Here is a 25,490-nt window from a genome sequence, read left to right as displayed (position 1 = left end):
GCTTTCCCCACGAGCCAAGGGGTCTTCACCAAGTGCACAGCTGCCCCATTCCCTCCCTGACCTTGGCCCAGCCTACATCCACAGGACACTTGCTCTAGTGAGAAATTAGAACTCTCACCCTCGAGCTGACCCTGCAGGGATCACAGCTAGAGGATTCAGGAAGACCCACTCCCTCCCTGCTTGGGCCAGAGCCCATTCTGCTTCCCACCACCCTGGCTCCCATGGGCACTTCCCTGCCTGGGATTGCACTGTCTCTCAAGCAAGGTCTCTGGGCCCTTCTAGCCCAAACTGCTTTCCAACCCTCACCAAAAGGGCAGAGAACACCACTCTCATCCATCCTGCCCCTCCTCAGTAGTGTACGTGTTGACTGGGACTTGCTGGAGACCACGTCCCTTCCACGTCCCTTCTCGTGGCTGCTGAGACAAGCAAGTGAGAAGAACGTGGGTTTTGGCACCAGAAGCCCTAGGTTCCAGTTTTAACTCTGCTCGAGCTGTGAGACCCTGGGAAAATACCCTACTCCCTCCAAGACTTAGTTTTGTCACCATTAAAATGAAGGCTGTGATCCCCTCTACCCCTTGGGCTTGTTTCAAGGTTCAGATGAGATAGTGTGAATAGAAGGGATTTTATCAGGGAGACAGGAGGTAATACAGGCAGGGGGTAAACAAATTCAAACTATACAGAAGGTTATTTAATGAAAATTAAATCTCCCATTGACAGGTCCCAGGATCCCAGGTCCCCTCCCCAGAGATAGCCACTATTACCAGGGACATTCAGTGCAAAAGCATATAAGTGTACGCGTCACACACACACTGTTCTGTACCATACATATTTTGGAGATGGTCTTATAGCAGTACACATTGAACTGTCTCCTTTTAACAGCTGCCTAGCATTCCATTGTGTGAATGTACCCAGACCGATTTAGCTAGTTTCCACCCTACAGATGGACATTTGGACTGTTGCCAGTCTTTTGCTATCACAGACAGGGCTGGAGTGAATATCGTTAGACATACGTTTTTGTGTACATGTACAAGAATATCTGTGGGATAAAGTCCTTGAAGTGATGTTGCTGGTTCAAAAGGCACTTTTGGCATGACCACCAACAAGACAGGACTGCCTTCCCCCATCCCCTCATCCACAAAGGGTGTTATTAAACCTTTTGACTGGACAAGCTATGTGGCCCCCCCAAAAAAGAAGAAACAAAAAGAAAATTAAAAAACCAACCTTTTGACCTTCGGGACTTCCCTGGTGGTGCAGTGTTTAAGAGTCCGCCTGCCAATGCAGGGGATACGGGTTCGAGCCCTGGTCCAGGAAGATCCCACATGCTGCGGAGCAACTGAACCCGTGCACCAAAACTACTAAACCTGTGCTCTAGAGCCCGCGAACCACAACTACTGAGCCCGCGTGCTACAACTACTGAAGCCCACATGCCTAGAGCCTGTGCTCCGCAGCAAGAGAAGCCACTGCAATGAGAAGCCTGTGCACCACAATGAAGAGTAGCCCCCGCTCACCGCAACTAGAGAAAGCCCAGGCACAGCAACGAAGACCCATCGCAGCCAATAAATTAATTAATTAATTAAAAAAAACACTTTTGACCTTTGCTAATCTGATAGGTGAAAATGGTATCTTGTAGTTTTAATTTGCATTTCTTTTATTATGAGTGAACCTTGAAAGTGAACTGCTCTAGGTGTTTCAGGCCAGAGGGGAAGGTGGGTCCAGGACTGTTTGGGCGTACTACCCTCCCTGAGGAGCTCCTGCGCACCTCACAGGTGCCCTCTCTCTCTTCCCAAGGCTCATCACCCTTCCCAATGGGGTCCTCCAGATCCTGGACGTTCAGAAAGGTGATGCAGGCTCCTACCGTTGCGTGGCCACCAACTCAGCAAACCAGCGCTTCAGCCAGGAGGCCCTCCTCCGCGTGGCCCACAGAGGTAAGGGGGCTGCCTGGGTGCGGAAACCTGGGGGTTTCTGGAGTCGGCCATTTTGGAGCTGGGCGGGGCCTCAAGTAGTCCAAGGCCTGCCTTCAAATAAGTGACTAGCAAGGCGATAAAGCCCAGAGAAGGCAGGGCCCCCCAACAAGTCAGAGATAGAACTGGGGCAGGAACCCAAGACTCCCAGTTTAGGGCTCTCTTCCTGCGAGGCTCTGTGTTCTCTTGAGTTGGGTGGAGCGTCCAGGGGTCGGGAGGTGAGGCGTCCGTGGAGGAGTGTCGGTGCCCCGAAGCCCTGGTCCCCTGCCCTCTGGGTGCCCTGAAGGGGATTCACCCTGCTGCTGCTTGCTGTGCATCTGGCTCCTGATGGTCTGGGGCTCGTGTTCTCTCCATTTCTCTGAAAATCTCCCGTCCCAGGGTGATGCAGTAGGAAGGACACAGGCTTTGGGGTCAGAACGACCTGGTTTGAATCCTGCCTTCTCTACTCACCATCTGCGTGACCCTGGGTTCCTTATCAAATGTCCAGTTCAGGGAGGTGGTGAGAATCGCTGAGATAAGATTGGGAAGTGCCTGCTGCCTAGCAGGTGCTCAGTAGATCTCACTCCGGGCCTCCCACAAGGGCCTCTCCCTTGCCTCCCTTTGCCATGGCATCTCCCCTCGACCCCCGCCCCTCCGTTCTTCTCTTCCCATCCCCCTCCTCATCCCCTACACCTCCACTCCTACCCTGCTTCCTAGGGCTTAGCTGACGCGCTGAGTCTGGTTCGCGCTCCCTCCCGTGCCCGGGGTCTCTGCCTCCACCTGCTGGACAAACCGGGTATTCACCATGTTGACCCAGGGACCCAGGGTCACACTGAGAACTTGGCAGAGAATTAGTGCTCAGGGGGCTGCCAGGCTGGCAGAAACTCGAACCCATCCCCTGCCTTTCCCACGTGGGAATCGAGGCCCTCTGGAGAAAGGACTTGCCAGAACTAGAAACTATAACTGTTGACTCCAAGTCCAGACTCCAAGTCTACTCTTTTTTTTTCTTTTGTTTTAAACTGGGGTATAGTTGTTTCCAAGTTCACTCTTGACCCTGCTGGTTCTCTGCCTGGAGGGTGGCTTCAATCTGACAGGGGAGAATGGGGGTGGTGTGTCGGAGGTCAGGTTATTCCTCTCCTGGCTCCCAGAGAAAGAGCTCTGAGTTCCAGTCCCAGCTCTGCTGAACTACGCAGCTGCTTTCCCATCTGTCAGATGGAACCCTGGCTGCTCCCTGCCCCACCTGCCTCACCAGGTGACTGTAAGCATCAGGTGAGGTGCTGCATGTGAAGACGCCTGATGGTAAAGCTGCCTGCTGGCCTGCCCTCTCTCCAGGGTCCCTGGCATCCATCGGGGGGCAGGACGTGGTCATTGTGGCAGCCCCGGAGAACACCACCGTGGTGTCTGGCCAGAGTGTGGTGATGGAGTGTGTGGCCTCTGCTGACCCCACCCCTTTCGTGTCCTGGGTCCGACAGGGTAAGTGGAGGGAGGGGACCCGAGGGCATGGGAGAGGAAGGGTGTGGCATCTCACGCATCCCCAAGTCAAGGAGCTATAAGGGTGACCATGCAATGGTCACCGACCTTTGGTAGGGTAGGAACTAACTCCTGTCCCAGGGCTGAGTGTGGGTAGGGAGCCTGGACAAAATTAATCATCAATCCGTGTAGCAAGTTTCCTTTACGAAGCGCGCTAAGTCTGCCACTCACAAAATCACTCGAGACCTTACTTGGCGGGTGGGGCACTGGGCTCGGTTTTCCACGCTATGTTTCCAGTCCTCACAACAGTGAATGTGTGAGAGCTGGAAAGGGGCCAGCGAGTCAGGTGGAACTTGGACCCTCTGCTGGTCTGTTTAACTACACAGCACCTCCTGGTCCACCCAGTGTGCTGCCGCCTTTGTGTGCCTGGCTTCATGCTGGGCACAGTGAATAAAAAAGGGGGAGGGGCCTGCCCTCTGAACTCACAGTCTGTTTAAGGGAGATAAGCACACATCCGTGACGAGACGCTTGACAGTATCAGGCAGCAAGTGATGAGTGCCAGGTGGGAATGCATTACAGGAGATGCTATCGATGCTATCAGGGTAATGAGGGTGCCGGCCAAACGTCACCTTGCAGTCTACTGAGCATGCAACCTACTCTCCTGCTGGAGCCCTTGGAGGAGGGTCGGGGCCAGGGCTATTATTCCCAGTGGGCAGATGAGGAACCTGAGGCTCGGAGAGGAAGGTGGAAAGCCAGGACCCAAACTTTAGAGCCTGTTCTCTTTCTGGTACACCACCCCTTACAGCCCTGTATGGAAGAAAAGCAAGGATTATTTTTGTTTCCATTTGAGATAAGTGACTTGTGCCAAGTTGATGGCAGAAGTAAGTCTTAAACCCAGCTCTTTTTTAAAGTATTATTTATTTATTTATTTGGCTGCTCCCGGTCTTAGTTGTGGCACACGGCATCTTTGTTGAGGCATACGGAATCTTTTAGTTGTAGCATGTGGGATCTAGTTCCCCGATCAGGGATCGAACCCCGGGCCCTCTGCATTGGGAGCTCAGAATCTTACCCACTGGACCACCAGAAAGTCCCAAACCCAGATCTTTTTACTCTTTTTCCCCTGGTTCAGTATACGACTCCACACTGCCTTCTTTTTGTAAGTTTGTATCTCACATTCAAGACTATGTTGTGATGAATACGTAGAGTTTAAAGAAAAATAATAACCCAAATGACTACATACCCCCACCGAGCTGATGAGAAAGAACAGTGCTGGTATCTGTGCCTCCCTGACCTGCCCGGCCTCCTTGGACTTGTGACACTTGCCTAGTTAGGGGGATCCTGGGGCCAGCAGGACCCTCGTACTATTATTGCAGTAAGCCTGTTGTGTCACCCAGAAGTTCTATTATCAGTGTTTCTCAAATCCTGACCAGGCATCAAGATGACCCAGGGAGCTTCTCTTTTATTTTTAGTTTTTAATTTTTAAAAAAATTTTTATTGGAGTATAGTTGATTTGCAATGTTGTGTTAGTTTCAAGTGTACAGCAAAGTAAATCAGTTATACATATACATATAGCCACTCTTTTTTAGGTTCTTTTCCCATATAAGTCATTACAGAGTATTAGGTAGAGTTCCCTGTGCTATACAATAGGTCCTTATTAGTTGTCTATTTTATATATAGTAGTGTGTACTATATGTCAGTCCCAATCCCAGGGAGCGTCTTAAAACTGCGGACTCCCTCCATTTATGCCTGGAGAGTCATGACCCAGGATTTTTAATGCTTAACAAGTGTCTGAGGTCCTTCTACAGAAAGTGTGGTCTTTGGACCTACCTCCTGGCCATAGTTAGAAATGCAGAATCTGGGGTGCCCTAGGCCTCTGCATCTTAACAAGGTCTCCCGAGATTCTGTTATTTGTGTACACAGTAAGGATTTGAGAATTGCTGTCCCAGAGGGTCCTGACACCTGTGGCTCTGGGAGCTCACTTGGAGAAACTCTGCTAATAGCACTCCTGGACAGAGACTGGGAAGAGAGAAGCTGGAAATGGACTTCATCCCTGCCCCTGGGCACTGTTCTTTTTCTAGGAACTTACTCAACTAAGTCTAGGAACTTACTCAACTAAGTCCGAGGGGCATTGCTTTTTTGTTTTGTTTTGTTTTCTTCTGATGGCAAAAGTTGTACGTATTCATTGTAGAAAACTAGGGAAAAGGAGAAACAGAAAACATCCCACCACTCGGAGATTAAAATTGTTAACATATGAGCATATTTTCTTCCAGATTTTTTCTATGCACATGTACATTTTCCCCCAAAATTGAAAGCATGCTATACTTACAATTCCAAGTCCTATTTTCATTCAACAGTATATCATAAACATCTCCCCATCTTTAAAACTTTTTTGAAAATAATTTTAATAACTATGATAGTCCATCATTTGAATGTCGCCATAATTTAAGTTGCTAGTTCCTGCTATTGAATTGTTAAGTCCTTCCCAGTTGTCCACTATTACAGTTAACATGGCAGTGATCAGCCCCATTCACAGCTCCCCACCACAGAGTGCCCACAAGTGGAATCCTGGCTTCAAGGTCAAGGTGGAGCCCCTGTTAGCCCTATCAGCATTTACCCTTCCTCATACTATTTTTTAAAAACTTTCCCAATTTGATGGGTGAAAATGAACATCTGTGTTTTGATGTGCATTTCTTTGATTTTGTGAAGTTGAACACTTTTTTGTTTATTGGCCATTTGCATTTCTTCCCTGGATTTTCTGTTCAGGTCCATAAGGGAAGGGCTTTTAAAATGGTTTTCACTTCACATCAAGATAAAAGTCTGCACAGATTCAGGTCTTTGGTTCTGGTCCAGACCTTTCCAGCCGTATGTTCATCACAGCACTGGGCTAAGACCATATGGGAGGAGAGTCCTTCTTGAGAGAAATGAATTTAATAATAATGGTAATGGTAATAACTGACTGGTGTACCGAGCACTTCTTATGTGCCTGCATTGTGCCAGCCAGTCCCACAGACTTTATTCGTTAAGCTCTCAGAACAGCCCTTCCAGCGAGGGACCATCTCCCCATTTTACAGACAGAGACACTAAGGGCTCAGAGGAAGTCATCGGTCTAGCAAGCGGAGGAACTGAGATCCCAGCCAGCGACTGTTGTGTTCTCTTAACCCGGGTGTAGAGGGTCTCCCGAGGTCCGGAGAGTGGATGGAGGGGCAGCCCTCAGCTCCCTGCTCCAGCGCTCTCCCTCCTCCCGCAGATGGGAAGCCCATCTCCACCGATGTCATCGTCCTGGGCCGCACCAACTTACTAATCACCAGCGCGCAGCCCCGGCACTCCGGCGTCTACGTCTGCCGAGCTAACAAGCCCCGCACGCGCGACTTCGCAACCGCAGCCGCAGAGCTCCGCGTGCTGGGTGAGGAGGGGAGGAGGGTGAGGGAGGGCGAAGGACCGCGGAGTAGGTGTTGGGGAGACCGGAGTGGGGCGGGTTAGCTAGGGCGGGGCCGGGAGGAGAGAGGAGGGGGGTAAAAGGGCGAGTGGGTGTGTCAGAGGGACTGAGGGGCGGTGCTGGAGGATGAAAAAGGGATAGGGCGGGGGGTGGGGCATTGGAGGGGACAGACTAGGTAATTAGAGGAGAGGAAGTGGTGGAAAGAGATTGGAGGATGGAGTGGGGGCAGAGGGGAGGGGTGGTCTGGGTGGGACCCAGGTAATGTGGGGAGGGGTGGGACTGAGGTTATTGGGGGGAGATGGAGTGGTCTGGGAGGAGAAAACTAGGGGCAGGGTTGCTCAGGGCTGGCTGAGGGGTAAATCTGATACTCCCAGTATCCCTTACTCCCAGGTAAGGGATACTGGGAGGTAGGGGAGAAGGAAATGGTAAGTGCGGGAGCAGGGTTAGATCCAGGAGGAACCAGGGTATTTAGGGGAGGCCGAGGAGGCCTGGGGACAACTCGGAGAGAGAAAGAGAATGGTCAGTGTGGGGCTGGGGTAAAAGGCGGAAGAGAGCTAGAGCTGCACTGCCGAGGGTATTTTGGGGGGACGGGTGAGTCAGGAAGAGGTTAGAATGAGTGGAGGGGATGCGGGAGTCCGTCGGGTATTGGGGGTCGGGAGCCAGTGCCCCTGGGGGCCGGAGCGCGCGGTCAGCGTCCCCCTCCCCTCCCCCAGCTGCCCCTGTCATCTCGCAGGCGCCGGAGGCGCTGTCACGGACGCGGGCGAGCACCGCGCGCTTCGTGTGCCGCGCGTCCGGGGAGCCGCGGCCCACGCTGCGCTGGCTGCACGACGGAGAGCCGCTGCGGCCCAACGGGCGCGTCAAGGTGCAGGGCGGCGGCGGCAGCCTGGTCATCACGCAGATCGGCCTGCAGGACGCCGGCTACTACCAGTGCGTGGCCGAGAATGGCGCGGGCACGGCGTGCGCCGCCGCGCCTCTGGCAGTAGTGGTGCGCGAGGGGCTGCCCAGCGCCCCCACGCGGGTCACCGCCACGCCGCTGAGCAGCTCCGCCGTTCTGGTGGCCTGGGAGCGGCCCGAGCTGCACAGCGAGCAGATCATCGGCTTCTCCCTCCACTACCAGAAGGCACGGGGTAAGTCTCCCCGGGAATAAGAGGCCCCAGCAAAGACCTACGCGGGGGCTCTGGTGGGCGGGGAGGGGCGCGGCACAGGCTGGATGATTGAAGGGTTGCCTTTGGGGATAGGATAGAACGGGATGGTGTGGGAGCCCACAGGAGAGACCTGTGTAGAAATGGGTTAGTACATTTCTCCCTTAGCCACAGTTTGTTATAAGAGAGGAGGGAGAGGATGCTTCTCCTCCCAGGGAAAATGGCTTGGCATTCCTGGAGCCAGCTTGTTAATTGCAACAGGAGTCACTTCAGTTAGAGGCTAGAAGAGACTTCCTAACCAGTGGAGGAATTAATACAGTGGGACTAGAAGTCAGGGGAGTTTATACTCTCCCACCGAGATTATCTGGAATGATTTAGCTATAAAGAAGCTATTCTAGGGACTGGGACAATATGAAGGATCCCTAGACAGCTTACAGGTGGCAAGCCCTCGGGGGTTGACCTGTGACAGACCGTTTGTCCTCTAACCCTAACCCACTCAGGCATGGACAATGTGGAATACCAGTTTGCAGTGAACAACGACACCACTGAGCTACAGGTTCGGGACCTGGAACCCAACACAGACTACGAGTTCTACGTGGTGGCCTACTCGCAGCTGGGGGCCAGCCGCACCTCCACCCCAGCACTGGTCCACACACTGGATGATGGTAGGGCCTCTGCACCTGCAGTGGGCACCTTGGGGCCCAGAGAATTCCCTGGGGATGGTAGCTCAGCTTCACTTTACTAGTGTTCGCCAAGGCACTTTTACCCGCCTTATTTTGTGCCCTGTAAGGGAGTGGGCGAGGGTTCTTCTCCTTAATTTACAGTTGGGAAAACTGAGGCCCAGAAAATTAGTGACTTGCCCAAGGTCAGTAGTACAGCTGGGACTTGAGCCCAGGTCTCATGATTGCCTGTATCAGATGGCTCTTCTCCCCGACACCCATGTACCATCCAGTCAGACAGGAGCCAGTGACGATCCATCGGATGTAGACGATTGTGCCCCCAACCTTATTCTGGCTTCAGGGTGGGAAGGATGTCCCCTCATCTCCAGCTTGGGGCTCCCCTGAGAGGCTCCCTTTCCTCCCTCAGATCCTGGTCCTGGGCCTACTTCTGACTTGCTGTGTGACCTGGGCAAGTCTCTGACCTCTCCTGGGCCTCACCTTCCACGTCGGTGGAGCAGAGCTCACGTAGATGTTCTTCTGTCTCAGTCCCCAGTGCAGCGCCCCAGCTCTCCCTGTCCAGCCCCAACCCCTCGGACGTCAGGGTGGTGTGGCTGCCCCTGCCCCCCAGCCTGAGCAATGGGCAGGTGGTGAAGTACAAGATAGAGTACGGTTTGGGAAAGGAAGGTGAGTGGGGGCAGGACACGGGCTCCACCTGGCTGGGAATCATTGGTGTGAAGGGTTGATCAGAGTGGCTGGGTGCCTGAGCAGAGCTGTGGAGTAGGGCAAGGTGAACCTGGAAAAGGGGAAGGTGGGCTGGGGGTTGGGAGGGCAGGAGAGAAAGGGAAGGCGAAGAGGGCTAGCTCAAGACAGGGGGAGGCCTGGGGTCTAGCCCCACCTCCTCTACGGCTGCGGTGTGTAATTCTGTTGAGTCCCTGCCTCAGTCTCTTTGTGAAATGAGGCAGGTAACCTAGGTAATCCCTGGGGTCCCTTCCAGCTCAAAAAGCAGGTGAGGGATAGGGAGGTGGAGGGTGTGCTTGTGGGATTGAGAGAAATGAGGCATGGGGGCGTGTGTGTTAGGACAGATGTCAGGAATCTAGGGGAGGAGGTGTGAAAGGGATGGAGAGATTGGAGAAGGTGAGTGGCTGGGGGCCAGGATGAGGGTGGGGAGGGAGGGAAGGGTGAGGAAGGGGGCTTGAGTGGTTGGCAGGGCTCCGGAAGGTAGGTGGTGCTTGATGGCCTTCACAGCCAGTGCCTCATGCCAGCACCTTGGTGTGTGTGTGGGGGGTGGTTACTGACAGCTCCTGGGGCGGCGGGGAGTGTGTGCCATGATTCTTCCCGCTCTGAGCCAAGGCTAATGGCTGTGTCAGCCAGAGTTGGAGGCCCAGGAGTCAGCCCTGGAGCATGGAGTCCGTCCGGGCACTGAGGGTTTTAGGCTCCGATGGGCCCTGAGGAACCAGGACCTGAGGTGGAAAAGTCGGTGTAGGGGAGTTTAGGAGTCCTGGTCCTTAGGTGGCCACCCAGAGCCAGTCTCTTCTGTCCCAGCAGATCAGATTTTCTCCACCGAGGTGCCAGGGAATGAGACACAGTTTACACTGAACTCGCTTCAGCCCAACAAGGTGTATCGAGTACGGATTTCGGCCGGCACAGGGACCGGCTACGGGGCCCCCTCCCAGTGGATGCAGCACAGGACGCCCAGTGTGCACAACCAGAGCCACGGTACGGGGTCAGAGGGGACAGTGGGGTGATGCGTGTGCCTATGTATGTATGTGTATGTTTGCCCTTGGAACCCAGACCCAGCCACCTCCTCCATCAGAGACGTTCCATGGCTCCCTCTGCTCGATGGGCAAGGGAGGATGGGTGAAGAGGCGAAGGGCTAGCTTTTGCAGACACCCCTGAGCTCCTGTTTCCTTTCCATCTGCTGTGTGACTTTGAACAGACCATTCACAACTCTAAGACTTCATTTACGGCCAGGTGTGGCATGAGGATTAATTAATGTAAACAAAATGTTTAGTACATAATTAAAACTTGTTAAATAGTAGCTGCTTCCATGATTATGATCGTTGTGGGTTTGGCTGAGAGGCCCAATAGTAGAGTGGTTAAATGCAGTCAAAACCTGGCGCACATACTATCTGTGTGACCTTGGGCAAGTTACTTTTACGAGCCTCAGTTTTCTTATCTGTAAAACAGGGATAATAGTGTTTTGTTATTTTATAGGGTTGTGAGAACAGCATCAGACACATAGTGAGCTGCCCCACTCTTAGGCTTCCAAGTAGGGCTCCCCACTTCCAATGGCTCCATCCCTCCTTCCTGGCTTTAGCAATCCCTGGGATCCCCTACCTGCTGGTACTCATGCATTCATTCCTTCAGAAGAATTCTAGAGCCCTGCCCCAGAGGTGCTCCTTGCTGACCTCTTTGCAAATGCCCAGGAGACATCCCTGCATTCCCAGCACTCATGGAGGAGTGAGGTGTGCTCTAGACCGAGCCTGGGCCTGGCCCTTAGGCCGGTGGCTGAATGTTGATGCACTGGGAGAAGGCTGGCAAGGCTCTCACTCAATGCTGTCTTCCTGCTTTTTGCTTCCTCGTGTCTCTTCCCTCCTCCCTTCCTGCGCCTCTGCCCGCAGTCCCTTTTGCCCCTGCAGAGCTGAAGGTACGGGCAAGGATGGAGTCCCTGGTCGTATCATGGCAGCCACCCCCTCACCCCGCTCAGATCTCTGGCTACAAACTGTACTGGCGAGAGGTGGGAACAGAGGAGGAGGAGGCAGATGGCGAGGGCCCTCCAGGGGGCCGTGGAGACCAGGCTTGGGATGTGGGTCCTGTCCGGCTCAAGAAGAAAGTAAAGCAGTATGAGCTGACCCAGCTAGGTGAGGAGGGCCAGGTGGGGAGGGATGAGATGGACATAGCTCCAGTGGGAGACTGGACAAGCGGGGTCAGTGGCTGGAGATGACCCCAGAGGTTCCTCTAGCCAGTGAGTGACCCCCATGACCTTCCCCAGTCCCTGGCCAGCTGTACGAGGTGAAGCTCGTGGCATTCAACAAACACGAGGATGGCTATGCGGCAGTGTGGAAGGGCAAGACGGAAAAGGCTCCCACCCCAGGTGAGGGGGCTGGGGAAGCGGGGGAGGAGGTCTCAGTCAACAGGGTGGCCTCCTTTCCCTTTCCTCTGGGCCAGTTCTGGTGGTCAGGTTGTCTGGAAGCTTCAGCTACCCGCAAACCCATTCTACTAGGCTCTTCTAGGTTACAGAGAGAAGCTCCAGCTTGTGCACTGTCTTGTAGGTCTGCTTACCGTGTTTTCATTATCCATGAACAGTGCTAATATGGAAGGTTTGGACAGAGAAAAACCCCATGGTTCATCAGTGACTTCTGACTCCAAGTTTGACCCTTAAACAATTTTTAAAATACATCCACCTACATTGCACCGTCTATCAGATTATTCCTATGCTCTAGGGAGGGAGGGTATCCCTTTGTGGCCCACCAGGAAACTGAGGCTCAGGATCTTAGTTGGGGCTGCTGCAACAAAATATTATAGACTGGGTGGCTTGAACAACCAGTTCTGGAGGCCGGGAAGTCCAAGATCGAGACCCCAGCAGAGCCAGTGTCTGGTGAAGACCTGCTTCCTGGTTCGTAGACCATAGGCCATCTTCTCGCTGTGTCCTCACATGGCAGAAAGAGGGTTGGAGAGTTCCCTGGGGTCTCTTTTATAAGGGCACTGTTATAGACTGAAAATGTGTGTCACCCCAGAATTCATATGCTGAAACCCTCCACTCCAATGTGATGTAATAGGAGGTAATTAGGATTAGATGATGTCATGAGGGTGGAGCCTTCATGAATGGGATTACCACCCTTATAAGAGTCACAAGAGAGCTTGCTTCCCTTTTCTGCTCTGAAGATACAGTGAGAAGTCAATTGTCTATAACCCAGAAGAGGGCCTTCACCAGAACTTGACCATGCTGGCACCCTGATCTCAGACTCCAGAACTGTGAGAAATAAATTTCTGTTGTTTATAAGTCACCCAGTCTACGTTTGTTTGTTATAGTAGCCTGAACAGACAAAGACAGGCACTAATCCCTAAGACAGGACCCACCATATGTTCAAATTTCAACATATGAACTTTGGGGGGACACAAACATTCATTCCATGAAACTTTTCTATGTCCTTTACAAACATTAACTAATTTAATCCTCATAACAACCCTATGAGGTGTTGGTACTATTATCTGCCCCACTGACAGAATGGGGAATGGAGACACAGAGAGGTTAATTAACTTCTCCATAGTCACACAGCTACTAAGTGGCAGAGTTGGAATTCGAATCAGGGCAGCCTGGCTTCAGAATCTGTGCTCTTAACTGCCATGATTTGCTGTCTCTATTACATTCCTACATACTAGTGTTCCACAGTCTGCTATCTGTATGCTCTTGGCAAAAATCACTTAAATTCTTGGGAGCCTCAGTTTCCTCATCTGTGAAGTGAGAATGGTGCCACCCAACTCACAGGATCAAAAGAGATTGGGTAAAAGAAAGTGCCCTGGGAACTGCAAACCACCATACATATTGAGGGATGAGTATCCTCCCTCCATTCCCACACTCTAATTTTCACCCTCCAGACCTGCCCATCCAGCGAGGGCCACCCCTGCCCCCCGCCCATGTCCATGCGGAATCAAACAGCTCCACATCCATTTGGCTTCGGTGGAAAAAACCAGACTTCACCACAGTCAAGATTGTCAACTACACGGTGCGCTTCAGCCCCTGGGGGCTCAGGAATGCCTCCCTGGTCACCTATTACACCAGGTGGGAAGAGGGGGCTGATGCTGCGAAGGGGGAGGAAGAGCAGACGGTGGGGAAGAAGGCAGCAGGTGGTGATGAGGAGAGGGGACCTGGGGGTTCAGGGACATTTCATGACTCATGTGTTAAACTGGGGGCACATTGAGGGTCTGATGACCAGATGGTGCCAGGTGGAAGAGTGGCCTCCATCCAGTCCCATCCCCTCACAGGAGAGCCTTGTACTCAACCCTAGGAAGTGTCATGCAGGACAGACCTATTTCTTCAACTTCACGTGACGGGGAAGAGACAGCCCAGCTGCTGTCCTGAGAGGTCCCCAGTTAAATGGGGAGACAGAGACCCTGACCTGGGGAGCTGTTTGTTTGGCAGAGGAAACAAAGCATAAAAAGAAATAGAGGGCTTCCCTGGTGGCGCAGTGGTTGAGAGTCCGCCTGCCGATGCAGGGGACACGGGTTCGTGCCCCGGTCCGGGAGGATCCCACATGCCGCGGAGCGGCTGGGCCCGTGAGCCATGGCCGCTGAGCTTGTGCGTCTGGACCCTGTGCTCCACAACGGGAGAGGCCACAACAGTGAGAGGCCCGCGCACAGCAAAAAAAAAAAAAAAAAAAGAAATAGATATATACAGTGGCAGCTGAAGTAAAATTAAGTCAAGGAAAAGAAGCATCAGAGATGGTCCCTTGGGTAGAGAATGATGTGGATTAATCCAGGAATGTTTCCTGGAAGAGGGGCCTGGCTTGGGGATTGGACATGGAGCCTGATACATCCAGACCTCTCTGCAGGTCCTCTGCATGGTGTTAGTGGCCCCCATGGGGCTGGGGTAAGGGAGTAGATTTGGAGGGCCCTGCCCTGCTAGGAGGGTGTGCCTGAGGGCCCTGGTCACGTTTCTTGCCTTGGCAGCTCTGGAGAAGACATCCTCATTGGCGGGCTGAAGCCATTCACCAAATACGAGTTTGCGGTACAGTCCCACGGCGTGGACATGGACGGGCCTTTCGGCTCCGTAGTGGAGCGCTCCACCCTGCCTGACCGTGAGTGGCCACCAGTCCATCTTTCAGGGAACTCCTTCTTGCCCCAGCATCCCTCTTGTGAAGCACCCCTCAGAACCCCATGAGTGTCCGTCATTTGCTCTGCATCTCTGTAGGCAGTCCTGTGCTGGTCTTAACCATTTACTCACAGACATCATAACGTAAGATTTAGAGGAGTGGTTTCTTTTAAGAGGCTGTGGGAAGACCTCAGCGAGCTGTGAGGGGGGCCAGGTCTGGAGGCAGGCATCCTGGGTTCTGCCTTTGGGTCCCCGTCATCCCCCTGACACACACTGAGACTTAGGCAGTCCCCTTCCCCACGAAGGGCCTGTGGGTCCTCATCTGTCAAAAGAGAGGGTGGGACCATTCGCTTTGCAGGTCTGTGACTCTGGAACCCTCTGGAAATGCATCTGAAGACAAGTGGATTTTTTTTTTTTTTTTTTTCGGTACGCGGGCCTCTCACTGTTGTGGCCTCTCCCGTTGCGGAGCACAGGCTCCGGACGCGCAGGCTCAGCGACCATGGCTCACGGGCCTAGCCGCTCCGCGGCATGTGGGATCTTCCCGGACCAGGGCACGAACCCGTGTCCCCTGCATCAGCAGGCGGACTCTCAACCACTGCGCCACCAGGGAAGCCCGACAAGTGGATTTTTGTTCTCACAGCAGAGGCTCTTTGGTGCTTCCAGTCCTAAGACTGCTCACCTTTCTATTGACAGACCTCTCTCCCTGACCTGAAATAGGAAGACACATGTAGGGTAGGGTGGGGAGGCCCTCTACCCTCATGGATTCACTTTTTAAAAAACTGCTTGCAAGTTGTTTCTCACCCATGCATGACTTCAGTTCTTATGGTCTTAAACTGCGTGCGGAGTTTAGGGAGACCCTGGTGTTTTCTCCAAGGAGACTGTATGATACTGGATCCCCAGCACAACTAACCAAGCTATAGAGGGGGGAATGTTTTCTCCTTTCGCAGGTGGGGAGACTGGAGCCTGAGAAGCAGAAAGTCACCTAGGATCAAGGAGTGTTCTGGCAGCCCGTGGTGCTGTGGCTCTGTTATGCCTTAGAGCCCTGGGTCCCCATCCCACCCTCTGTTGGGCCTCGAAAACCTGAGCCCCCAAATCTCTGTCCCTTCCCAACACACCAGCCACCTTGTGTCCCTCCTTCTCGCCCTTCCTCATTCACTCCCGCCCCCCAGGATCAATTTCTTCTCTGAAAAAAAACACAAAGCATTCCAAGGTGCTGCTTCTCCCACTGCGGTTCCCCTGACCCTGAGGACTTGTGCCAGGGGCAGGCGTAGACAGAGGCTACCCAGGGCATCAACCAACTTTACTTGAAGATTTCGGGTGGCAAGGGGAGTTAGGAACTTTAAATGATAAAGTATTTCAAACACTATTTTTATATTAAATGTTACCACGGAATAGATGAATTTAAAAGAAAAGGTAAGCCTTCTGAAAACTTCTGAGCTCTGCCCCCAGGTCCCTAGAATACCAGGAGTTGAAGACAGTGTCTTCAACCCTTGGAAGTATTTGGGTGTGGAAGTTTGAGGAGCTCTGCTCCAAGGAGTAGAAAAGAGTTTCTGAGAGGGGAGGAGTGGTGGTGAAGCTCCCTCCTCAACTGTATTCCAGAAAGTCCCCAGTGAGAGACCAGACCTCATTCTGCTTTGTGGTTTGTTCCAGTGAAGGAGGAAGCAGGGAGGCTATGTCCTTGTGCCCTGGCTCCCAGCTGCCCCCAGAGCTGGGGCTGTCAGTGACCCTGCCTCTCCCCGTCTCCCCTCCTGACCCCCAGGGCCCTCCACGCCCCCATCTGACCTGCGCCTGAGGCCCCTGACGCCATCCACCGTTCGGCTGCACTGGTGCCCCCCATCGGAGCCCAACGGCGAGATCGTGGAGTATCTGATTCTCTACAGCAGCAACCGTACCCAGCCTGAGCACCAGTGGACCCTGCTCACCACCGAGGGTGAGGGCTAATGCCCCATGGCATCTGAGCAAGAGTTTTCCCACCCTCTCCCCACTTTCCAGCCACCCCAGTGGCTGGTTAGTAGTGAGCTTGCCGCTGAGGTTTGTTCTAGGAGGAGCAGCCAGAAGCTACCACCTGAGCTGGAGAAGCATATTCTCTCAGGGCCACTTCCCAGCCCATCCCTGCAGCCCACCCCGACCCAATTCACCAACCCTGCTCTCCCTGTCTTCCCCATGCCCCCCCACCAGGAAACATCTTCAGTGCTGAGGTCCACGGCCTCGAGAGCGACACTAGGTACTTCTTCAAGATGGGGGCGCGCACGGAGGTGGGGCCTGGGCCCTTCTCTGGCCTGCAGGATGTGATTACTCTCCAGGAAAAGCTCTCAGGTAAGAGGCAGGAAGGCAGGAAGGCAGGAAGGGGTGGGGTCCATCCTGGGGCAGCCCAAGCTCTTCAGAGCGCCCCCCCTCCACACACACACACAGTTGACTTCTAACCCTCAAGCCATCTCTTCCAAGGTCCTGCCTCTGGGCATGACTACACTTTCATTGTTTTGGACAAGTGCCCTCTTCACCTGGTGTGGAGAGGACAAATTTGGAGGGAAGATGGGTGTGGTTCAGTGGTGATTCAGTTGAGAGGTCAGATTTGCGGGAGACTGTCTTGGTTTCTTTGGGAGATTGCTTTGGAGAACTGGCTTAGAAAGGTGATGAGATTTATGGGGTGGAGGTCTTGGGCAATGGGACTGGCTACGTAATCAGCAGGGCCCGGTGTGAAAGGAAAATGTGGGGTCCCTTATTTAAAAAGGGGGAAGAACTTCCAGATGGTGACAGCAGAGCATTAAACCAAGCCCAGAGCCCTTCTAAGCATGGGCCACGTGCCCCTGCAGGTGTTGCACACCTGCAAAACCAGCCCTGTTAGGAAGGCAAGAGGTGTGTTTCACTGAAAGGCCAGGCTGATGGGGAGGAGCCACAACTTCCGTATGTCCAGTGAGAGAGAGGTAGTGGTGGTCTCTGTGAGTCCATGGGGCCCTCCTGTCCTTGCATGAGAAGATTTCACATGTCCAAAGGGTGAGGCTCAGGCTAGGGGTCTCTGGAGGAAGCCGCAGGTCCTGGTCTACGAACCTTGGGTTCTCTCCCATCCTCCATCTGTTCTGTTCCCTCCCTCTCCCCCGCCAGACTCTTTGGACGTGCACTCCGTCACGGGCATCATCGTGGGCGTCTGCCTGGGCCTCCTCTGCCTCCTGGCCTGCATGTGCGCTGGCCTGCGCCGTGGCCCCCACCGGTGGGTGAAGGAACCAGTCTGACTGCACAGAGGAGAGGTTTCTAGAAGGGCTGCAGAGATGAGGGAGCAGGGAAAGTGGCCATGACTTGCTCTGGGCACTCCCAGGAGCCCCATTAAAGTTGACTCTGGGATGAAGGGGTTGGGGGTGATGACCTCATGAGAGTAGGGGGTGGGTTTAGGGAAGCCCCCCAGCATATCCCCTCAGCAAGGGCAGGCGTAGGTAGAGCTGCCTCTCTGCCGCTTCCTTGGTAGCTGCCAGCATCTTGCAGAGAGGGACCCCAAATCTCCAGATGCCTGGAGCCAAGGGAGGAAGGACCCCAGTGTAGTGTCCCAGCTGTTTTGAACAATCCCAGAATTTCTTATTCATTGCACAGACCGGGAAATTAAGTCTCAGAGATGGGATGGAACCTGCCCAGGGATACAGGCTGGACTAGATACCAGTCTCGCCCCCACCCCTCTCTTTGACCACTGTGCTGTCCCCCATCTTCCCTTCCAGGGAAGCCCTCCCGGGCCTGTCCTCCACGGCCACTGCTGGGAACCCCACGCTGTACTCCCGAGCCCGCCTTGCCCCCCCCAGCCCCCCGGCTGCCCATGAACTGGAGTCCCTTGTGCACCCCCGTCCCCAGGATTGGTCCCCACCGCCCTCAGACATCGAGGACAGGGCTGAAGTGCACAGCCTTATGGGTGGTGGCGGTCCTGACTGCCGGGGTCACTCCAAGAGAAAGGTGAGCCTGGGTAGGTCCGAGCCCCACACTGTGGCTCATGCTCAAATAGGACACCAGGGGGCGCGAGAGCGCAATGTGTGACCCCGTGAGAGAGCCCTTCCCTCCTCCCCCCTCCCCTTCCTGGGCCAGCTGCAGAAGAAAAAGCATACTCTCCCTCCTCCTTGAAAGGGTTGGGAGGGCAGGGAAGCAGATGGGCCTCCATCCCCGGCAGAATAGGTCAGCCTGGTTCTCAGGAAGGAGGGGAGGGCCCCCGATGGGCTGTCTGCGGTTGACTCGGGATGGCCAGAACACCCAGATCCCTCCTTATCCCGGGAGCTGGGGAGACCTCTAAGACCCGGCTCTCCCCAGTATGGGAAAAAGAGGCTGGTCAGTTTGGAGGTGGTCAAGTGGGACCGGGATCCGGATAAGGTGGGCCCACACAGGGCAGGTCCCCTCCATCCTAGCAGTGGTGGCTCATCCTGCATTCCCTGACCAGCCAGCTCAAACCCCTGAGTCTTTCCCCATCCTTTCCCTGCCTCTGTGGTGAAGGAGACCCTGTCTGGCTCAGAAACCTCTGGGCTTTTCTGCAGGAGGATCTTTCTATCCTCAAATTCACCCCCAGACTCTCAGCCCATTCTGTGCTCCTCCCTACAGCCTTGGGGAGGGAGGTAGCAAGGGGTCCAAGAGAGTCTGTGAAGGGAGCTCCATACACTTCCCTCTCATACTTCACAGTCAAGCTCTCAGTGCTCCCACTTTTCTTCCTGTGCAGATCTCCTGGGCTCAGCACGGTGGGCTGAGCTGGGCAGGTTCCTGGGCAGGCTGTGAGCTGCCCCAGGCAGGCCCCATGCCCTCTCTGACCCGGGCCCTGCTGCCCCCTGCTGGAACCGGGCAGACGCTGTTGCTGCAGGCTCTGGTGTATGACGCCATAAAGGTCAGCGTCCCGGGAGGAGGGGGGAGGGAAGGAGAGGAGGGTCCCCGCGTTTGTGCAGAGCAAGTAGTGAATCCTCTGGAGAGCCCTGGTGGTAACTTCCCTGGGGCTAAAAGTCTAGCCAGCAGATCCCTGGAGCCTCTAAAGGTGAGTGGATGGAGGGCAGGCCAGGTTGGGAGAACCTGTATTTCTCTGGGTTGGGGACAAGCCTTCCTCTACCTAGACGTAAGTGGGCCACAGCAGAATTACATGGATCTGACGGTGCACCTGGCCTGAGTGCACTCAGCCCTTCCCCCTGTTCACTGAGGCCCTGACTGGATCTAGTACTTCTGGAACTCCTCAGCAAGGGCAAATGCGTAGTATTTCCCTGCCTTCCCAGGGATCTGATCATCATCTCTTTTAGGACAGTCACCGTTCTTCCTTTACCAGCTCCCATGTAATGTATAACGGGCTCTGGGCTGGGGGTCAGTCTCTCTGCATCCCAAGAATGATGGCCGTCCTTCTGATGGTCACTCTCAGTGATGGTTTTGTGTTCTCTTCTCTGACCAGGGCAATGGGAGGAAGAAGCCGCCCCCAGCCTGCAGGAACCAGGTGGAGGCCGAGGTCATTGTCCACTCTGACTTTAGTGCATCCAAAGGGAACCCTGACCTCCACCTCCAAGACCTGGAACCCGAGGATCCGCTGCCTTCAGAGGCTGCCGACCTCACTTTGGGTGTTATGAATCTCAGGCAAGGGGCAGACTGGCTGGACAGGGAGCTGGGAGGGTGTGAGCAGGCAAGCCCTGGGCCAGACAGACTTACCTGCCTGCCAGAGGCAGCCAGTGCTTCTTGCCCCTACCCGGATCTCCAGCCCAGTGAGGCTCTGCAGGAGGCCCCAGGGAACAGCTGCCAGCCAAAGGCCCCCTGCCCTCCAGCAGCCAGCCCAGGCCTGCCCAGAGCCCCCGTCTCCTCCTCTGCTTAGCTCCCTCGAGGGCACAGTTTGGGGCAGGCTGGTATGGATCATGGGACATGACACGTGTGGCCACACATGTACACATGTCTCCCTGCAGGTACTGACCATCATCAAGCCATTTGGAACCTCCTAGGGTGCTTTGGCTCAGGGGAGAGGAAGAAGTGGGTTGTTCACTCTTCCCCACCCATGCTCTGTGACACGTGTGGTAGGCGAGAGACACGTGAAGCACAGCTATACGTGCTGTACAAGTGTGAAGCGCGTGTGCGTGTGCTGGTTGGTGAGCTGGGAAACCTTGGCCCGGGCAGTGGTCACTACGGCCTACTCCGTCCTCCAGGTCAGGACAGTGCCCAGCCCTGTGGGCCCCCACCTCCGTCACCCAGCCTTTTATTACACACTCTGAGAGTGTCTCCAGTGCCCTGTCTGACAGAGACAGCCCCGGCCCACTTCCCGTCTGGCTGGGCTGAGTGCAAGCAGGCTCTGAACGCCTAACGCTTTAGCTGCATCACCTCTGCCATGTCCCCGGTGCCCAAATTGAGAGGGTGACTCTGGCTCCCCTCAGAGCAGCTCTGCATCTAGTGTTGTAATTGGGGAAGTGCCTGGTTTTGAAAATCTGCTTTCTCTTGCTCTCCCCTCCTTCCTCCCCGCTCACTCCTCTAGTGTCTGTCTCCCAGTCGCCCTGCTCTCCCAATCCTAGCGCCCTTCTCTTCCTCCCTGATACCCTTTCCTTTCCTCTCTGCGCTTTCTCTGTCTCCTCTTTCCGTCTGTCTCTGCTGTCTCTCCCACCTTTCCCACACTGTGTCATGTGGTTCTCCTGCCTGGGTTCAATCTCTGCATCCTCCCCTAACAACATGACTACCTCATGTCTGTTCAAGGCCAGAGCGTGACTCCTGTGTCTGCCATCCACTTCAGCCATCATCCTCCCACCCCCTTCCCATCTGTGCCTCCATAGGCCCCCTCCCCAGGCAAACTGCCTACCCCCAGTGCAGTTTGGAAAAGACCTTTCAGCTTCCCTTGCATCTTTCTGCCTGTGATTGAGATTGGAGGGTTCTCCTTGGAGGGGATAAATGCAAGTCATACAAGGGGGTTTTTGAGACAAGGAAAGGGGAACACGACCCAGAAGCTTGGGGTAAACTTACTCCCTCCCTTCTAGGCAGGCAGGCAGATTTGCTGGACAGAGGGGTTTGGGGACCTTCCTTCCCAGTTGAAACTAGAAAGGTAGAAGGGGATGGAAATCAGGGGTTCCATGGCCCCACCGCTTCCCACTCTGTGCACCTTGAACATGAGCTGACGGCATGGAGGTGGAAGGAATCTCATCCTCTTGCAGTGCTGGAAGGGAGGGCTTCACACAGGACAAGGGTGATGGGCTCTTTTCATTTTGTCTTTTCTTTAAATTCAATCCTGAAGTCATTTTCTGTTGACCTACCACACAGGGACAAGCTTGACTTCTGTTTCCTGTGGAGAGAAAACAAGGTCATTTATTTGATTTTGCACCTCAGCCTCTCATAGGAGCATCGAGTATGTGGTCTTTTCTCCCTGCATTCATCTTTTCTAACTGAGCAGCACATCAAGGGTTAACTCTGGCTTCTGGGCCAAATTAGAAATAACCAGTCTATCTTTCCTTTTTTTTTTTTTAAATGGTGAAACGTCTCTCAGCGGAGTTGCAGCTTTCTCAGACCCTTTCAGCATCTGTGTTTATTACACTCGGGTGTCACTCACGTTTGACATCCGCACCTACATTTCCTCCTCCTCCCCCTCCTTCAGGCAGCCTATGATAACACTAAAGATTATTAATGTTGGTTTTGTATCTCATTAGGACAGAATTGTCACTTGTACCATTTCTGTAGCATTCAGCGTTGCTGGGGCTAACACTACTGTATATGTTTCATCACTGCTCTGAAGGTCAAAAGCCTCATTTTATTTTGCTGGTTTGATTTTTTTATTTTCTAAAGGAAAAAAAAAAAAAAAAAACAACTGCCCTGAATTAAATGGCTGTTTTAACAGTAGACTCTTAGCATTACACCACATAGTCATTTTTCATGTTCTTGTTTAACAGGCAGTGAGGTTCTGGTTTAAATTAAATAGCTGCAAATGAGACAATTTATAACCCATTAGGTTGGGTGGAAAATTGTTTCTCAAAAGCAAATAAGTAATAAATCTGGTATCTGCCTATAACTCACAGTTGATAAGAAAGTGGCCATTACTCACTAGCATTATATATGATTTGGGCTCTGGGTAATTTGGAAGTGTTAGGTTTGTGTCTTTGCAACAGTATTTTTATTAGAAAAGAGTCCATTGGCCTTTTACAGGGTATTAATCCCTTTGTCATCTACCACCGATGCCTTACGGTTTTTGAGTCTCATTTAAAAACCTTTTCTTGATGCATGACAAGTGTAATCGGTACCTGCTCATTTATTTGTCTGTAGTTTTGCTGTATTATTTAATTATTTTTCCAGTGTTTTCTTTCTCCTTACAAGTATGATATTCTTTAGTGTTAAGCCAAGGCATTGATCATGTATCTGTCCCTATAATGAGTTAATAAACTATTTTCCAGAAATGTTCTCTTTTGGAACCAAATGACTAGAATTTCCTCAGCCTTTCTGCACGAGAGAATGTATTTCCTACCAGGATGGGAAATGTTGGTTTTTGAGGGAAAGAGCAGGTGGTTATAAGAAAGAACGGATCTATCTCTGAAAAAAAGGTAACCCTTGTACATCGCTGATGGGAATGTAAATTGGTACAGCCACTGTGGAAATCAGTATGGAGGTTTCTCACAAAACTAAAAATAGAACTACCATATGACCCAGCAATCCCACTCCTGGGTATATATCAAAACAAAAACAAAAACGCTAAGTTGAAAAGATACATGCACCCTACTGTTCATAGCAGCATTATTTACAATTGCCAAGATACGGAAGCAACGTGTTTCATCAACAGAGGAATGGATAAAGAAGATGCAGTAAATATATACAATGGAATACTGCTCAGCCATAAAAGAGAATGAAATTCTGCCATTTGCAGCAACATGGATGGACTTGGAGGGTATCATGCTAAGTGAAATAAGTCAGGGAAAGACAAATACTGTATGATATCACATATGTGGAATCTAAAAAGTAAACAAATGAATATAACAAAACAGAAACAGACCCATTAGACAGAGAGAGTAAACTAGAAGTTACCAGTGGGGAGAGGAAGCGGAAGGGGCAAGATAGGGGTAGGGGGTTAACAGGTACAAACTGCTAGGTATAAAATAAGCTACAAGGATATATTGTGCAACACAGGGAATATAGTTATAACTATAAATGGAGTATAACCTTTAAAAATGATGAATCCCTGTATTGTACACCTGTAACATATAATATTGTACATCAAGTATACTTCAATAAAATAAAATTTTAAAAGAGAACGGGTTACTCAGAATCCTAGGATAGGAACCCTCCCCACCAAAAAAACAAAAACAAAAACGAACTGAACCATCTCCCTACCTCAACAGGCACTTCAGAAAAGCACCTAAACTTAGGAAAGATGCTTTCTTTGATGACACTCTTTTAGGCTCTTCCGGGATCTCTTTCCATCTGGACACACATTTTTTAACTATCTTGGGTGCAAGGGAGGAGTGAACCACCAACTCTGGAGATTTGGGCTCAACAACTCTTCTTTGTTAACTCTGGTCTCCAAAATTGCCCATGGCTGCATGTTCACACATGTGGGCACTGTGCCTACAAGCTCAGAGACCCATCCTACATGCACTGTCACCTTCACAAACACCCTTGTGTCCATAAACTCAAACCTAAGCACAAGAGTCCCACACCGAACTCCACACTTACACACCACACACATCTCAGGATCACAGCTGGCAGCTGGTCTGTTAAGATCTTTACAGTGCCTGGAGTGTGGTTGCTTTTCTACTGCAGGGAACCAAGAGCCAGAGGCTGCCCTGCCCAGGACCACCCCCAAAGTGGCTAGTGAGCCAGCCCCAAGTTAATTGACAGATCATAGGGAGAGATACTGCACATTTTGCATGCAGGAGAATAGCCATTATTTGCATATCACTCTCAGAGCAAGCGTTGTGATAAAGAAGAATTAAACACTTGTCAAAATGAATTTAAAATGACAGCATCCCAGGACACCAATTTGACCTCTCCTGAGTCTAGGACAAGCCAAGAAGGAGTTGTTGAGAATTCAAGCCCTGCAGGAGGGAGTTCCAGGACTTTGGGCCCACGGGAGGGCCCCCCACCTCCCCTCCCTTTCCTATGGCCAATAGAAGCTCATCATTCCTGCCCTTCCTCATAATGAGATTGGTTTGGAGCTTCGGTGTGTGCCCGACCCTGATTTTCTCCATTGCCTCCTACTGCCCTACTGCTTGCTCGTGTGTCTCAAGTCCTGCCTCTCAAGCTCACCTTCCAGTTGCTACTACAGAGTAAGGAGTCCCTGGGCTGCACAAACCCCATCACTAGTAAACTTATCTGATTTCTGGAGGCCTTTTCCTTACTCATCTGCACCAAAGTTAGTTTTATATATGGTTAACATTCCTGCTCCAAGATTCCGGAGTTGGTATCGAAAAAGAGATGTAATTACTCCTCTCCCAGACCAGTCCAATGCCAATAGCTGAGTGAGGCAGAGACTACTCTCTTTAAGCCTCCTGCCCCTTGAACTTAGTAGATGCTCAGTAATTTTGATGGACTAGCACATCATGCTGGACTCAACAGAAGATCATTTAATAGTGAGTGGCCGAGACTGAAGATCTCTGAGGGCCAGCATGGGGATGTATGTCCTAAGAGGCATGCCTATCTTCCATAACACTTCTTACCTGAGACTGATGCTGTCTCCTTTTATGTTCTCTGACATGAAACCTTGAGTCTTCTTTGTGGCATAGAAATGTTACTGGGAATTTTAACTTTCAATATGCTTTCCCAGTTACCAGGCTATTTGTCATGACCTGTGTTCTTTAAATTTCCCTATGAGTGAGCAGGGGCGATATGATTCTCTCTCAGATGAGTTCCAAGAGTGACTGCCTGGGTTTGCGGGTCTAAACAGCGTGCAGAACATCGGAACCGGGTCACTTAAGTGTTCTCGTTGTCCTGTTGGTTCCGCTCTCCCAGGGCCCGGGATGAAGCTGCCTTCCCACTTCTCCTACCTCTGTCCACCCAAGCGCCAGAACTCTTCAGTCTGAAGAGGCCAGTCTTGCAGCTAAACGTCCTAGCCTTTGGTTGGAAGGACCGGAAACCAAAGGAAAACCGAAT

At 52.5% G+C, this 25,490-nt stretch overlaps 1 protein-coding gene across 1 annotated transcript in view; it reads left to right on the top strand.

The window, feature by feature from the left end:
- IGDCC4 (immunoglobulin superfamily DCC subclass member 4) overlaps nucleotides 1-20,259 on the top strand; it is a 35,689-nt gene extending 15,430 nt beyond the window's left edge. The window contains exons 4-20 of the mRNA XM_065872486.1: nucleotides 1,789-1,925; nucleotides 3,273-3,413; nucleotides 6,658-6,813; nucleotides 7,560-7,973; nucleotides 8,489-8,653; nucleotides 9,194-9,331; nucleotides 10,193-10,363; nucleotides 11,269-11,508; nucleotides 11,640-11,741; nucleotides 13,247-13,430; nucleotides 14,318-14,445; nucleotides 16,219-16,389; nucleotides 16,638-16,775; nucleotides 17,562-17,667; nucleotides 18,164-18,392; nucleotides 19,141-19,302; nucleotides 19,849-20,259. Coding sequence (XP_065728558.1) covers nucleotides 1,789-1,925; nucleotides 3,273-3,413; nucleotides 6,658-6,813; nucleotides 7,560-7,973; nucleotides 8,489-8,653; nucleotides 9,194-9,331; nucleotides 10,193-10,363; nucleotides 11,269-11,508; nucleotides 11,640-11,741; nucleotides 13,247-13,430; nucleotides 14,318-14,445; nucleotides 16,219-16,389; nucleotides 16,638-16,775; nucleotides 17,562-17,667; nucleotides 18,164-18,392; nucleotides 19,141-19,302; nucleotides 19,849-20,259 — 3,193 coding nt within the window. The remainder of the gene's footprint in view (nucleotides 1-1,788; nucleotides 1,926-3,272; nucleotides 3,414-6,657; nucleotides 6,814-7,559; nucleotides 7,974-8,488; nucleotides 8,654-9,193; nucleotides 9,332-10,192; nucleotides 10,364-11,268; nucleotides 11,509-11,639; nucleotides 11,742-13,246; nucleotides 13,431-14,317; nucleotides 14,446-16,218; nucleotides 16,390-16,637; nucleotides 16,776-17,561; nucleotides 17,668-18,163; nucleotides 18,393-19,140; nucleotides 19,303-19,848) is intronic.
- Nucleotides 20,260-25,490: the final 5,231 nt, after the last annotated feature.

The sequence above is a fragment of the Phocoena phocoena genome, chromosome 2, assembly GCF_963924675.1.
Source record: "Phocoena phocoena chromosome 2, mPhoPho1.1, whole genome shotgun sequence".
NCBI lineage: Eukaryota > Metazoa > Chordata > Mammalia > Artiodactyla > Phocoenidae > Phocoena > Phocoena phocoena.
Note: the sequence above shows the minus strand (reverse complement) of the source record. Positions and strands in the feature narration are given on the sequence as shown.